The 16,079-nt window shown below is 50.5% G+C and overlaps 2 protein-coding genes across 2 annotated transcripts; one reads left to right on the plus strand and one right to left on the minus strand.

Annotated features, from left to right (window-relative positions):
• Window positions 1–703: 703 nt before the first annotated feature.
• On the minus strand, window positions 704–9,265 carry LOC100907995 (solute carrier family 35 member B1). Its single transcript, XM_003745626.2, has 3 exons — window positions 9,209–9,265; window positions 8,312–8,386; window positions 704–3,129 (listed from the first exon to the last, which is right to left on the minus strand). Exon 3 carries the CDS (start codon window positions 2,909–2,911, stop codon window positions 1,853–1,855), a length of 1,059 nt encoding a protein of 352 aa, XP_003745674.1. The 5' UTR covers window positions 2,912–3,129; window positions 8,312–8,386; window positions 9,209–9,265; the 3' UTR covers window positions 704–1,852.
• Window positions 5,310–7,999, plus strand: Gcn5 (Gcn5 acetyltransferase). The gene is made up of 3 exons (XM_003745627.1): window positions 5,310–5,527; window positions 5,679–5,905; window positions 6,031–7,999. Exons 1-3 carry the CDS (start codon window positions 5,486–5,488, stop codon window positions 7,997–7,999), a joined length of 2,238 nt encoding a protein of 745 aa, XP_003745675.1. The 5' UTR covers window positions 5,310–5,485.
• Window positions 9,266–16,079: the final 6,814 nt, after the last annotated feature.

A 16,079-nucleotide genomic window follows, 5' to 3' on the forward strand; every position in this document is an offset into this window, starting at 1 on the left:
GAAAATTTGATTATAGAAAAATTATGCCATTTGGCTGGTCTACATGCCTTCGAATCCACGCTGCAGAATTGTCAACACCGTCAAAAAAGGAGCAACGCCTCCTCGGACACCGTCAAAAAGGAGCAGCACCTCCTCGGAAGCTCGATTCGATACGTTTCGATATTCCGTTTAGGACTGCTCACGGGTGCTCTCATTCAAACTGAATCAGAGGACGACTATGTGTGGAACCAAAAACTCGCGTTTCCCGGTATTGCCCTGAGCGCTAAAGAGCGCCCGCTAGTGCTCTCTTTCTTCCAGAATCGGAGGACGACAATGTGAGGGAACAGGGAAAATTGGCATTTCCCGGAATTAGGAGGATCCTCGTCGTGTTTTGCCTGGCCTAAAACCTATTCGGAATCGGTGTCGACATTCTTGCCGAATTTCATGCCGATACTATGGGTCGTTTAGGAATGCATAGAGGACATACATACAGAAGCCATCTCTCTTTTATATGTATAGATTGTGATACTTTCGAAATAAATCTACAGCTTGTGGAAACCTCTGATCGACGATTAATCACTTCATTTCTCCGAGTTTTAGGGGGACTCAAGCCGGAGCAAGCTTCTGATGTAGGGCCGACCTTGAGCCGCGCTGCGTCCCTGAGGCTCGTGTGCGACCGGACTCAAATTATGATGGGAATGAGAAAATGGGAGAATATGGGATGTACACTTTTATTGAGGTTCAAAGATTTATTATCACACTCGTCAGGCTCGGGACAACGATTTCCAGGCCTGTGCGACGATCTACATACATGAACCTTGGGAAATCATCGCCTCAGATCCTCTATCCCGTACCACGCTTCCAGACTCTTTTTAGACATTCGTTTCCCCTCGAACATAATTTCCCCTAAATCGCTCCAAGTCTTCTGTATGAAGTCACCCGCATATGAGCTGAGTTTTAAAACCCGTCTCACGCAGAATTTCTCGATAAGTTCAAAGTCTCGTCCGTAGAATAATGAACAGATATATAAACGAAAACGTACTCTATGATAAATAATTCACAGGGTCGATGGATGTCAAGAATAACGACTGAAACAGTGACTCCGAGATACCAGGCTTGTGCGGAATGAGCTCGTGTTACCCTTCGATTTTACTGCCATTGTTTCCCCCTCTAGTTTCGGAAATCGCGGATGATTCAGCTTCAGCCACGTTGCTCAGAGACTCATATCGAGAAGCTCCTCGGAGCAACAATTGAACCCTCCAGACTGATTCCCTCAAGATTGATAAGTAAATTGCACTCACGGACTTCTCGTCCCTGCTTTATCGAGCCTCTAGTCAGGGGGTAGATATCTGTCCGCAAGTCCCGTCTTACAGAGCGTTTCGACGGCGGGGAGCACGAAGCTCGGGAGACTGCACGTCGACTCCCCGGTGTTCCCGACGCTCTTTGAAAATAAAAACGGTGCTTCCGTCGCTCCGCCCAAATCGGTTACCCAAGACAAATGTTCTTCTCGTGATGGACAAGGTTTCTCAGGATAGGAATTTCGCTTAGAATAGGGTATTCGTATTACAATCCCCATAATGAGAGGAAAAGTCACTCGAAGCAAGACGCGAATCCCGGGGACGTGTTATACCCCGCAGTCTGCTGGATCTCCCGCTGTCGGGCATACAGTCATCATGACCAACACCACGAAGCAGTCCACTTTGATAATGAGAGCTTTCTTAAATTAAAGGTTCGCATCACGATGTATCACCGAGAATAGAGGGGCTGTACAGATCCGGAGACACATCGAAAATGAATACCAGGGTTTCGGCAAGAGGGAGCAGCCTCGGAAGGATGGTCGAAGACGGTCAGAGATCCTCCGGGAGGACTCTTTTTACGCCTTTTTGACAGCTTGACCAGATTTGCCAAAGAACGCATCCAGGAACAGGCCCACGAACACCAACACGGTACCTATCCACTGTTGAGTGTTGAGAGCGTTCCCGAACAGGAGAATCGAGCAGAGCACGGTGAATAGCTTCCGACACGTGGTGACAATCGAGCAGTTCAAGGGTCCGAACTCCGCCACCATCGAGTAGATGAATATCTGCCCGACCGCCGAACACCCAGCGAAAAGAGCCAGTTCGCCCAAGACCTGGGGGTACTTCTGAACGAAATTCAGGAACAGCGGGAACTCGCCGGTGAAAACAATGGCCACCGAGACGTACACGACGGAGAAGAAGTTGAGCTGGCTCATCATGTGCAGAGATTTCGACTGGAAGTTCTGCCGCATCCTATCCTGCAGAGCGGCGATGAGACCGTCGGAAATCAAAGAGATGCACAGGAACGTGTTTCCAAAAAGGGAGCTCTCGCCCGCAGCACCTTTGTCGTTTTTGTAGGAGAATATCGCAACGCCGACAACGATCAGGGTGACGAAGCAATACTTCAAGAGGGAATACCGTTTCCGAGCGAGAAGTACGCCAAGCAGCATGACGGGAATCGGCTTACACGACTTTGCAACGACCTGCGTCGGATAGTTCACGTACTTCAGCGCTGCGGTGCTCGTGAGCATGGCGAGCATGTAGAAGAACGACGCCGAGATGTAGTATCCGTAGGTGGTGAGGTCTCGGCCTTGTTTCCAGATTGTGCTGAGGAGAATCCTGGCCAGCGCGGCATTCACGAAACATTGCAAGAACAGCAACGTGAAGGGATATTCGAATCGTTCCCGATCGGCTCCGTAGCGACCGCGGAGAATTTTCTCTTGAAAAATACCAAAAACCGCGTACGAGATGAAAATTCCCGCGGCGTAGATGATCAACTTCACAGAGAACTTCATTTTCTCCGTTTGATGACGAACCACAGTAGAGTCACCTCTGACCAGCTTGGAAACCGCTCGTTTCTCCGAGAGCTCACCGGTGCGATCAATCACCACCTCGAGGTCGTCAGCCCTGCGCATCGCATTCTGGCCTGAGAAGTACTCTTCGCTGCTTCCGGAGATTTTTTCTGATTTTGCCAAGGCTTTCCGGAGGCTTCTGAGTTGTAAATTCGGGCACCGACCGGCTTCTGATACGTCGGACACCGTCACCACCGCACAGCTGGCCACACGGCTGTAGGTACACGTAGTCTTTCGTTCGATGGAACCGCGCTCCGACGTTTAAGCGCAGATCAGGAACGCTGGTGGTGTAAAAAAGTTCGGGGAAGAGTTAGTTCTCCAAAGATAATCGATAAGAATCTGCAAGGAGCGGGGTTCCGGATCGTAGATTTTGATTCCATGTAATGATGTTTCGTATCGATGGAATTTTCCGCAGAGCTTTCTCAGTTCCCTGGAGCTGAAGACTCCGGCGCGACACCAATTCTAGTTCAGAATCATTCAGGTATCCAAGGTAATACACATTTGATAAGCAGGGAATTGGAAAGCGTGTACTGGCACACAAGATTGGTTGGTGAGATAGGGTAGAAGGCAGTAGGGTCGTCTCCGCTGTCGCTCAGCGTCACCGAGGCGAATCCGAAGTTCAATCACTACACTCGTGAAGAATCGAAGAAGCACTCGGGTAGAGTTTCGACAAGACAGTGTGTTTATTGATTGAGAGGTTGTTTCTTATACTATTGTCTGTGAGAAAGGGGGACCTATGTTGAGGCGCCGATCCGGCACCCCTTCTACTTGACTGATGAGCACACCCCCGTACACTATGGGTCCCCATAATTAAACGCTGGGCTCTCACGAGCCGAGCGCTTTGTCGGCACTTGTGGTCGTGCGCAAGCGTATGCGGAGCCGCTCTGATTCTCAACTCCGTACTGTTTCGCAAACCGAGGTCCAATGAGACCCGGATGTAGTTAGATATGAGAATCCGAGATCGGCTGACTTCCAGCTAGCTTCTCTTGAAGACGGCTCAACCCATTTCGGAAGATTCCGTACCGATGACAGGTTGTTCGAGGCGAATGTTTGAGCGGTCTTCCAGAGATTGAAGATGCGTCCTCGCGGGGTGACTCGGAGGCATCGCTATCTATGTTTCTCCATTTTCAACAACATTCACTCCTTCAAACTCTCGCAATCTGCCAGCCTTCCTAGGTTCTCCAACCATGGATGATATTTTCATAAGTGATGACATGATAACCAAGTCACGGGCAAACGATTCATCACCCCGACCGGATCAGGCGCATTCACGGAGAGTCTCAGAGAGCCGTGATCAACTCTCCGGCTCGATCACGGGAGCTCCGATTGAGATCGAGAAAACTGAGAGAGACCGGCTGCTGCTAATCGACAGAGAGTCGAGCCGCTCGCAAGCGTTACTCAGGCGCTGAGTGCCTGGGCCGTGAGATGTGCCGAAGTCGGTGTTCCCAGCAGCGAGAATCACGTTTGAGAGCTTCGTCAATCTGATGTCGATCGTTGGAGTTCTTCAGCAAGTTGGTTCTGATCTCCCGATGAGCTCCTGACGAGATACGCTGCTTGGTTGTGAGCTTGAATAGTTTGCAATCGACTCAGCGACGTCGTTGACGGCTCCGAGGTAAGCGAATTATTGTAAACAAAGAGGCATTCGAATCGGGTTCCTGGAGAATCAGGCATGCACATCTCCAAACCCCAGACATGCCATATCAGGGAGCAGTGAAAAATTGAGACCTATTATTTTTTCTGTATCTCGAGGCGGCTGGGAAGTGCCGGTCATAAAAGTCGCTCAGAATCCAGATGTGAATGGGACACAGCCCTATGTTCCCGATTCGCGGAAATTGTCCTGTAGGTCTCGAAAGTTCGAGTTCGAGCGCTGAACATTCTCAGAGCCCATGAGTTGCGTGAAATTATGGTCAATGACCGCTGTCCGATACCTACTCAGCCGCTCGAATACAGCTGCTCGGCCTGGTCACGACTGACTCTCGCAGACTGCCACAACGAAACTGCTCCACGCCGCATTATGATCGGAGACCGCGCAACTGCTAGAGATTAGAGATCGAGGCATCTCGCTAAGTCTCCCTCAGACATATGTATATGCGCCCGATAGCCTTCCCTAATTCATCATCAATGATGATGCATGAGAAATCGAAGTTATCTATTCCAATATGCCTCCTAAGCCAGAGGCAGGCGAGAAACAGGGCGGGAGAGCGGTTACGGGGGCGCATGCTGAAGCGCGGACGATCGGATTGTGCTAACGTTGTGAATCGCACGTTGGATGTTTTCTGAACGTTCGTGTTCTCATTCTCGCAGATGTCAAGCTCCTCAAGTTCGAAAAGCAACGGGAAAACTCATCACCACCACCATCATAATCATTCTCGACATACCAACAACCATCACTCGACAAGTACGAGCCAGCGAAGGCGAAGCCGGAGTCGCTCGAGGGCCTCATCGTCGCGGAACTCGAGTGCCAGTTCCACGTCATCACGTCACTCGAACAAGTCCTCGACGCATAATACGGCACCGACCGCAAGCGCGACGTCACTCGCGGCAGCCGGCTCCGCCGTAGCTCCTCCCCCTCCACCCCAGCAGAAAAAGCCTCAGAAGTCGCGCTATACGTCCTTTTACGAGAAAAAACGAGTAAACATGATTGAGGATCTGGCTGAGATACGAAGGCACAAGGAAGAGGTGAGGCTGGATCTTTCTTTCGAGAAAAAATACTCAGGAATAAGCTGGCGGCTGATCTTCATGAAGATGATTTGGCTGAACGCGATGGGATGTAAGGACAGCAGTATTTGGAAATTGACTCTAATATTCACATTTCCGTACGGTTCCGCAGGCGATGAATATGCCGCTCAAACGCAGGATGGAGAAACTTGGGCATTTTAATTCGTGTAAATTCCCCGAATGCGAATGCCGGAGCTATAGACCGTTCCCCAAGCAGCCGCCTGGACCGCCGACCCAGCAGCCGGAGTTGCACTTGGACGAGATGTGCAAGCACTGCAATCATTCGATCCATAACCATGTTCACCATCTCCAGAAACTCCCGGAGGAGGAGCAACGGAAGTGAGTGTCGGTCGATCCGTCCATCAAGCGAACATTTGATCCTGACCGTGCGACTCGGATCAGAAGTCGCTCCTATTTCAGACATCCTCAAGCCACGTATTTCTGACCGAATATTCCCTCCACAGACTCTTGAGTATCGCCATAGACGCCGAACACATCTACACATGCGTCCGCAACGAAAGAGATCCGGACTCGAAAGACTTGTACCAGATCCTGTTGAGAGCGATGCGGAACCGACTCTCGCTGCGTCACCGGGAATATAAATTCGATGACTTCTTCGACAGTCCACCGTTCGAGAAGCCATCCCTTCGTAAAGCGATGAACAACATCATCATAACCCGATTCGGGCATCTCTCTCGCGGTGAGAGCAAAGTGTGGCGAGAAGCCGCGAATTGGATCCTCCACCTAATCAACAAATGGGTTCCCGAAACACCAAGGACGCGTGCCAAACGAACACTCGCCGAAAAAGGCGACAACGACGACGCTCAATGCAAACAGAACTACAAGCTGGCCTATCAGAGATGGCTGCTTTTCTGTCACGTTCCGCATTTTTGTGATTCCCTCAAAGCCCACAACCTCGTTGACATTTTCGGTCAGCGCTTCATGCAGCAAATTTTCTACGTGGTCCGGCGCCAGCTCACCGATAAACTCGAGTCGGGGGAGTTGGGAGTCGAAATCCAACCGGCTGAGAAGCGGAAAGAGATAATCGCGCACATGCTGAAGCTCATTCCGATTTTCGACGTGGAGCTGCACGCATTCACATCCGTGTGTTGGGATCCGGACTTCGGCAGCCACAGAGAACAAGCCTCAACGGAAAAGGGCGGTCCCAGTTCGAGGTCACGCAAGAGAACTTCAACTTCGGAGAAAGTGACTTCCAAACGAGGAGTCGCCGGCGAGAAGCGAACCGGCTGCGATATGAAACCGCCATTCTTGAAGCGACGTCATCTCGAAGGCGACATCGACGCTGAGCTCGTGCGGAAGACGAACGACGAACTCGATCATGTTTACGGTCCGGCGTTGGACGAAATCGCTCCAGGTGACGTTCCTCGGCAAGAGGAACGCCAAGGGGTGATCCAATTGCATATGGTTGGCAACACGGTCTCACCTCCTACCGACGAGCAGACCCTCGAGTATTTGATCGCCTTGAAGCAGGTGTTTTCGTACCAGCTCCCCAAAATGCCAAAAGAGTACATCACGAGATTGATTTTCGATACGAAACACCGAACGCTCGCTCTGGTCAAGAACAAACGAGTCATCGGGGGCATTTGTTTCCGGCCTTTCCCCATGCAAGGTTTCACAGAAATCGTCTTCTGCGCCGTCATGGGTGACGAACAGGTGAAAGGCTACGGCACGTATCTCATGAACAATTTGAAAGACTACAACATGAAGCATAACATCTACTATTTCCTGACGTACGCCGATGAGTTCGCCATCGGTTATTTCCGTAAGCAAGGCTTCTCCCAAGACATCGCCTTCCCGAGGCACAGATTCGCCGGCTACATCAAAGACTACGAGGGCGCCATTTTGATGGGCTGTCCTCTGGACCCCAGGATCGCGTACAGTCAGTCGAGTGATATTATTCGCCGGCAGAAACTCCTGGTCGCCGCCCTGATAGCGAAACAGCAGCGAAAACCGAAAAGCTTCCCAGGATTGACATGTTTCAAAGAGGGCGTCCGCTTCACGCCTCCAGAACAAATCCCCGGAGTCGCCGAAACCGGTTGGAAACTGCCGCCGGCCGTAGCTCAGCAAACTCATCAGGATCATCTGCTGCGTCAAATTCTCACCTCTATGCGGAATTACACCCCGGCGAAATGCTTTGTTGAGCCTGTCGACGAAGCCTATGCCCCCGGTTACTACGATCACATTAAGTTTCCTATGGATTTCAGCACGATGAGCCAACGCCTCAAAAACAAGTTCTACACCCACCAGAGATTGTTCTTCGCGGACATGATCCGAATTTTCGAGAACTGTCGGATTTTCAACGAACCCGACTCGGAGTTCGTCAGGTACGCCAACGTATCCCAACGGCAATTTCTGGCCAAGTGGAAAGAGCTTGGGTTTGCGGTGCCCGATTGCTCCGTCATCAACGAGTGAGAACGGCTCTGTGAATCTCCCTGTTCACTCAGGTGCCTAGCCAACCTACCGATGCTATTTATTCAATGGCCCCACATCATCGGTCTGGGATTCTGCTGATCCCAAGCCTCTCCTTCATTAAATGAAAATAATGTAAAGTGTGCTTCAAACGAAGATAATTCCCGGGCAGATTTCGTTCTCCGCTTGAGATAGTCTCAGCATTCGTTTAGCCCTAAGAGAAAGTCGAGAGCGATGGGATATCGCTCCGAATTGTATGTACAGAGAGGATATAAAGCGGGAAGAATCTAGGAGAATCCATTAAAAGAAAGTTACCTTTTCGCGAGATTGTCTCGATGAAATCTCAGATCGCCTGATCTCATATCGCTCCGAAGGGATTCTCCGGTTACCCTGTTGAGAAAACAGGAGCAGAATACGAGATTACGTCGTAATAGTTTATGGAAATAGATTGAAGATAAGAGGCGTACGTCATAAGTATGAAGAACATGCGCGGAACCAGCGAATCATGTGGTTAGATCGATTTACGCTTCTGGATGGCATGGCCTTAGCTTGTTGGATGAGAAACTCAGATTGTTGTAAGGCGTGAGAAGATATGGAATTATTGCTTATTTTCCAAACAAGATGAAACATTGAAATCCGAGTCTTTGCGTTCTCTTTCGTCTTCGAAGTCCACCGGGATATCCAATCATCTCGACACAGTCAAGGATTCGGTCTTCATTGGAACCCTCGTTGAAACCCGCTAGCTCGCACAAGCGTTATACAAATGAAGCTCTCGACGCCAGGAATCCCTGCTCGTCGGACAGCCGATTCTAGACATTCCATACACTTGGTTGAGTCCGCGGTTCGCCGGTTCGATCCGTGCATGCGCCAGTCTTTCTGGAAATCTGATTATGTATCTCTGATCGGACTCCCGTGGAGAAACCCTCGACGAGGCGGACTATGTGAGCTTGCTGACGTTTGTGATCTCGCATCCGAGGCTCGGCGGCCGTATCCGATAGTCTCCGTTTTGACGAACGAGCCCGAGCAGGGTGCCGAATTCCGAGAAAAAATTAAAAACTCCCACGGCTTGATAGTCGAGGATGCGGCTCTTCTAGAATTCTAGAGACCCGCTTGGGGCGCCTCTGTTCTCCCCGGCTGAAGCCTCTCGGTATTCGCTTCTCGTCAAGAAGCTTCATGCTCTCGACCAATAGGCACCATTGTCAAGTGACTTACTCTGACGCGGTCTCGTTGTACGTATCACCCTCCTCGATGGCACTCAGTCAACGTTATTGAAAAATATCGCTGATTCGAGCAACTTGACGACTCCCTGGGAGAATATTATAAAAATGACCCTTTCTGTATTCCGTAACGGGATCACCCGTCTCGATGATGCCGTGTAAGAGTGCAAAGTTCAAAAACATCCCCGATCGACCGTACGTCGAGCAAGAGGAGTGCATAGTTCCATTCGAAAACATTTCTCGTTCGGATACTCTACATGGCGTCATAGCGAGATCGGATGAGAAACACCATACTGGATTGACCCTGTCAAAAACTTCACTTCGGTGGAGTCTAGCCGGTACACTCACACTGACGCTTGATGGAATGAATTGTGGAAATCGTCTCAAAGTTCTTCGATAACACTGAGAAAAGAGGAAGACTTATTCGCAACCTGATTCTTGCGCGTCTCTGAAACATCAACCCGATGGAGACAAACATTTCGGAATGAGAAAATTCAGGGCGCAATTCTTGCTCATGACTCTGGACCCGAGATATCAAAAAAAATATAGCTCTGTATAGAGACCCTATCATCCTTTTATCTTTGTGGAGCAGTGAGCGAGGGGCTTCAAATGGAGAGGCGCGCGTCCGAATGTTGCAGGGAGACTTACAACGATTCGTTTATACAGCGGGACCTCTCCTTATCGGAATCAGCAGGTGACATCTAGAATCCAGCTGAATTCTTCTGCATTGTCTCTTCGGGTACAACTTCATCAGCTCGAAGATACTCGGGATAGGTGAACTTCTCATCAAGAGGCTTCGAGGGCTCAATGAGAGAAGGACCACGATTGTATGCCCGTGTTCAAGAGAGCCTCCTTCTCAAGAGGAACATCACCGAGACTAGGCTGCTCATTGGGAACGACTTTTATTGGGAGAAAGACTCGTATCATGTCGATAGATTATTTCAAAGACTCATCATCATCACGTGTATGGAATCTGAAGCCGAATTCTGAGATGTAACCAGATCATCGAGTATGAAGAGCTAGAACCAGCTAATCACATGGGCTTGATCTGGTTTTAAGAGCAAGCACCGTTGTGGAAAATCTTCACCGGGCCAACGGAACCGCATGGCGAAATTGCCCTCAGAACCAATCTGAAGACTGGGTTTAATGGTTAGGTTAGGAGATAAGAAAGCTTCCTCGGTTGATTTCCGCCCTGCGACGATCGGTGAGGCACCTGTCTGGCGTATCACGTACGTCCTAGCGGCTAGCGCGTCTCGAAGCTCGAAAATTCGTCGAAAGAGTGATCGAGATCAGTATTGGTCGGCATTTGTTTATTTCAGAGATGAACTTCACCGAGCTCACAACTTAAACTTTGAAATCATCAATTGAATATATCTGGCTCCATCGTCAGATTGTTCGGCACCTCGGAGGGAAATCGGCAGATGATGGCTGATCTTGAGGATTCGACGACGACTCGATCCATGATGTACCCTAATGGTCTCCTGCCGTAGCGTCGGCGAAAAGGATCGGTGGCCAGGCAAATTCACGGTTGCCGGCGTCTCGATAGCCCCGAAATACCAAAGACTAAGATTCCCCACATCCGTGCTAGGATGTGTTTCCGCGAGTCTCCCGTTTCAGTCTTGCCCGGAAGTAAAGTTTGCGATGACTAGGACCCGGAGCGACGTGGCTCTCGAAGTCCGACTTACTCGATCCGCAAGGTGAGCAGAGTTCCGTTGGATCTCCGTTTTTTTTTCCAATCACCGAAGGTTTGCTTGATGAATTAGCAAGTGGCTACTCCAAGCTCGGGGACAGGGAAATAAGCGACTCTGAACATCGATCTGTCACCGGTGTAGATTTCACGGGTCTCTTCAGAAGAACTAGACTGGCTCCAAAGACTCAGGAGTCATGATCAATGATGCTCAGACCATGATCGAGACCTAGGTTTCTCCTTCTTTCGCCTTCGCCTCACGGAACGTCATGCTCCGAAATACAGGTCCCGGGGTATTATCGCGGCGTTATTTCAGACGGCGGTAGTCAGATGCAGACACAAAACTTCCCGCGAAATAGCAAGGCACGCGCTGCTTACCGATAGCCGCGGTCAAGCTAGAATTGGTCGAGTCATCTAATCCAAAATATTCCTCGCTGAATTACCTCACTCATAATCGGGGAGGTAAACCTGACTGTGATTCCGACGGAAATGCTTTCGGAACGCGTTTCCCCACAGGCCACCTCTCGCAAGGACCACATCACGGCGACTCACCGAATGGAAAGCTCTTCTTGACCATTCTTCAGCGCGCTAAACAACCGACTCTTTCCGCGGGAAACCCGTGAGAGAAGTATGAGAATCTCACAGAATTATCATCCGGGCCATTTACAGCGTCCCAGTAGACCGAACGACAGTACCTTCGGAGAGTACGGCGTACAAGACTGCAGCCGCACGCGTCGAACTTAAGGTCTACCTTCCATTTGTTTTGAAACCGTCAAGTCGTCGACTGCTTAACTTACCGGCTCTGCGCCTCCGCTCTCTCAACCAACGATGATTTCACGTCCGAATCAATTTGGGAGCCCGCCAGGGAGACGATCGCGACATCAATGAATCGATCCGCTCGGAATACCTCTCGGAGACCCCTAAATATACGTACCTATATTGATGGACTGAGCGATAGGGCCCGAGATTCCAAGCTGCCACGAAACTCCTGGCAAGCATTCTTGCGGGTACCGACAGCGGGAGTGAAATTCGAATTACCGTGCTCGAGCATCCGTCTTCTGATTTGGAACCTCCCAGAGATGGATCCAGCAAGGATTCAAGAGTCTCTTTGGAGTTTGGTCGCTCCTCGCCTTTCCAGTCGACTTCCGGTCTGATAGGAAGTCATGGGGGTTCTGTTTCATTCCTGAAGAATGAGCTCTCTCTTTCCCTGGGTTTATTCACAAGCACGCTCGGTATATTATTCCGAGGTATCTGAAGTCGTATTCAGAGGGATTTGAGGCGTGTTGACTATTTTGAGCACTGAGCTGGGGCGGGCGGATTGATCTTCAGCCCCTGTTCACCCCTTGCAGGTCTCCAGAATCATCGACGGTGTTTTCTTCCGCGTTGAGCGATCCCTATCGACCCCTCATTGCGATCCGCCCGAGAATCGTCGGTATATTCTGTCCTGTACCCTTGATGAATAATAATTGGTCAATCTCGTCCTCTTTGAGCTTTGCTTGGTGGGCCTGCACGGAAAGCCGGTGCGGTACCTACCCGAAGCGCGCGTGTTTCGGTTGACGTGCATTTTCCAGTCAGAGTGGAATCAACGGCCCGCATCCCGTTTTCCGCAGAACTCGAACTGTGAGCGGATATTTGACCGAGCTCGCTCGATGAGGGCTTTCTCGGGGGGAGGGGGATCCACTCCGAATGAAGAGATCGATTCGCTGTGTAAACGCCCCAGAGTCTCTCGCAATAATGATTGGAAAGGAAATACGGCATACAAAGGGGGCTGGGGACTGTCACCAAGTCATGCGTAATAGATTTTAAGCGGGCAGAAGTTCTTGTGGTATGAGACCGGAGACTCGGGCGGCATTGTGACGAAACCCGTGAAACTCCTCAGTAGCTCTAATTTGGTATTTTTGAAAAAAGCAACGCGGAAATCGGAGACCGAGAACTCAGTTTGGGCGAATCAACAGGTCCGCTTCGTGTGAGCGATAAGAGAGGGGGGACATTTAAGACCTGCGAAGAACATCCGAGGAAGTGGGGAAAACACTCATTGGTCATCAATCGTTGATGTTGTCATCGTCGGCAGCATTGTTGTTGTTGACGTCGTCGTTATGTTAGTGAATTCCTGACAGAGCCCTCAGACAGACTGTCACGATGCCATCGAAGAACGGTCTGAAAACGTTCCACATCGTATCGTTTCGATCTGCCTGCCTGCCGTGACAGCTGCGAGATGTTCAACGTGGGCGGGGAAGGCTACGGTCAGACACTGTTCTGAAGCACACAGGGTCTACCGTTACGACGGGCCGTAGTCGAAATAGTCGAGATAGGCTGCCACCAGATCGGAAGTCGAAGAGTTTCGTTTGTCGTTGTTGCTGTGAGCGCCGTTTCTGCCGACGACGACGAAGAAGAAAAGAGTGTTCATGTGGAGTGCATCGGCTCGTTCCATCTCTGTGAATAGATGAAGTGGTCAACTTCAAGCACGGTACCGCCTCGCTACAGCAAGTGAAAGTTTCCAAGATGTGGCCGTTGCCAGGAGATGCCTCGCCGCGACTAGCGGCGTGCTGAGGAGGTTTTTTTCGCGGCAGGTCAGTTGAAGACAGGGACAGGAGAGAAACATAGGGATCAATGGTCTGGCAACCGCATGTCGAAGATCACCTGATCTGTGGAAAAATTCAGCTTCGGAGGTTTGGTCCTGAGGAGGCTTGGTCAGCCCAATGAAGAGCTTGAAAATTATGTCAAGGAAAAGTTTCCCGAAGGTTGTCCTGGGTTCCGTACTTGTGAACGATCAGTCAAGATGCTGAACGTTCCCCTCGATCGAGATCTCCAAGTCTCGATTTCTTCAGATCGCGGGGAATTCTCCTCTCAGAACCATGCATAGAGACAGCAAGAGCGATGCGCTTTCCGGAGCTTCCTGGAATTCGAAGGTTACCATTTTAGCGAATCCCAGGATTGCTAAATGCCCCGGCGAGAATCGCCCCCGGAGCATCGGAGCCGGTCTCTTCTCTGCTTGTGAGGTTTCCTGCGGACTCCGGGCCAACTCCGCTCAGACGGGACTGCTCCACAAACGAGAGCGGCATCCCCCGGAGAGATATGCACGCGAATACCTCCTGCAAGTGAAAATGAGGGCATGTTGATCTCCGGATCGTTCCGTCGGTCTTCTTCTGTATCCTGAAGCCCGTATACAGGAAACGCCTCCCTGACGTACATGCTAACTCTGGCTAATATCTGGTCGGACTTGGCTGTTAATATCCAGAAATACGTTCAATAGATTTAGGCTCGATAAGGAATGAAGGGGTTTTTCATGTCTGACCATCAACCTCACAGAACACATCGAACACTGCAAGAACTTGGACCTCAGTGTTGGTGTATACATAAGACCGGAAATCGGTCGATATCACGCTTGATTTCGCCGTTATCATCCAGGAACGATCTCGTCTGTTAGTTCGGCAGATGCGGTATTGGGTGGGATGATGCGGTCGTGGACATTCACCTAATTTCGTCATGCCCAAGGTGTTCGCTCGGGAGTCTTCCGACTTCTAAGTTTTCAAATGATGCTCGTTGTAATTCTGAGGAGGGTTGTCATCTCAGTACAGGCTGATAATGAAGGCGAGAACCAATGCGGCGATCGGACCCTCGGCTCCGATGTCAAAGTGATCGGTGTGATCAGTACGCTGACCGGAACCTTTCTTGCTGAAAAATATCCGGGCCAAGCCCTAAAATCCCGCTTCAATTAAAATACAATGGGGATGATTTTCCTAATCATAGAATGCGGAAAAACTTACCCGGCGGATGCAGTGTTCGATGGAAGATATTCCGGGCTAGGAGGACTGCCAGCTCACACAGCAAGTCTTTCCCAGCTGGAAAACCGCGAACGAGTCTCCTGACGTTATTCTGGTAGCTCCTCTTCCATGTTCGAAGCGATACCCCCAATGACGTTTCAGGTAGGGCTCTGACCACCGGAATGCCCCGGGTCACATGACCCTCCAATCGAGTAGGGGGGATCGAGTGTGGCCTAGCCGGAGTTTTGGTACTGGCTACTTCGCCGATGAACACAATGAGAGCCATTTCGCGTCCGGGTCAAACCCAGCGTTTCGACGCTCTGCCAATTCTTACTCAGTGCTGCCTTGTTGCGCTACGCGAATACGGGGGGACGAATACGATCGGGAATGTAGTCCCTTGCCTACCCTCGAGGAGTTTGCTAATGACAATCCCAGAGGAAGAAGCTTCGAGATTTGCACTAGTAGATTTGTCCCAGCTCCGCTGGGGCCACTCCCAATCGGGCGGGCTCATGAGGAGATATGGTCGTCGCTTCCACTCTAATCTGAGTGAAGTCAGGAGAAGGGATCCGTCTTAAGAGCTCGTTTGGTGACTGGGCTATTTTGGAATAGAGCAGAGCGCAAGCGTTCGGTGAATATTGCCGTTGATTGTCGAGGGAAAGTCGCATCTGAGGCTCTGTCTCAAAGAGATATCAGAAGTCGATTTGCGGACAAGTCCACGCTCCACCATTCCGCTCAACATCTCCATCGAGACAGTCTGTTCCTAAGTCCGATACCGATTGCTGTTCAACAAGTGGGCAGCGTCTGCTTCAAGGTTCTCCACCGGACTTCGCACACTTGGCACGATCACGTTTCACCGGACGACCCAGACTGTCCACTGATTGCAGGGAACTAAGATCCAAGGATTTCGGAAGTTTCCTCCCGACTTCGATATCTCATCGATGTTCTTCTCGCTGATTGTGAGCGAGATCGTTCCTACGGATCGGGGATCTGCGCGTATCTGACAGGACCCGAGCTGAGCATTCGAAATGTAACCTCGAGGTGTTACCGGGGCCGGGATCTCTCCGACATGCGTATTCGATTTTCTCACGCCCTCATTGAGGTGTTTCTCCCAGCCCGGGTCATGGTCTATAATACTATGTCTTTCATATTTTATATTGAGTCCTCATGAGAACAGAACGCCCGCCATTCGCGACCTCCGACGCTCACCCCACTTTTCGGCCTCTTTTTCACTCTTCCTCAAACTGCGCTCTGCAAGTCTCGGATCCGACTGCCTCATTTGACAATTTCTGCCGAATTCGACTTTATTTCTGTGTATCAATACTCCGATGCATCCTACCTTCCACAGTCACCGACAATGATGGAGGGCTTTGCGATTGTTAAAGAATTTTGGCTAGGAAAATCCTTCTCGTCACGGC

This window comes from Galendromus occidentalis, unplaced genomic scaffold (assembly GCF_000255335.2).
Source record: "Galendromus occidentalis unplaced genomic scaffold, Mocc_1.1 scf7180000077484, whole genome shotgun sequence".
NCBI classification, from domain to species: domain Eukaryota; kingdom Metazoa; phylum Arthropoda; class Arachnida; order Mesostigmata; family Phytoseiidae; genus Galendromus; species Galendromus occidentalis.

Coding starts and splice junctions, on each gene's coding strand:
- Gcn5 (XM_003745627.1), top strand. CDS start 5,486: ATGATTGAGGATCTGGCTGAGATACGAAGGCACAAGGAAGAG. Junction 5,528..5,678: donor TACGAAGGCACAAGGAAGAG/GTGAGGCTGGAT, acceptor ACGGTTCCGCAG/GCGATGAATATGCCGCTCAA. Junction 5,906..6,030: donor CCGGAGGAGGAGCAACGGAA/GTGAGTGTCGGT, acceptor TTCCCTCCACAG/ACTCTTGAGTATCGCCATAG.
- LOC100907995 (XM_003745626.2), bottom strand. CDS start 2,911: ATGCGCAGGGCTGACGACCTCGAGGTGGTGATTGATCGCACCGGTGAG.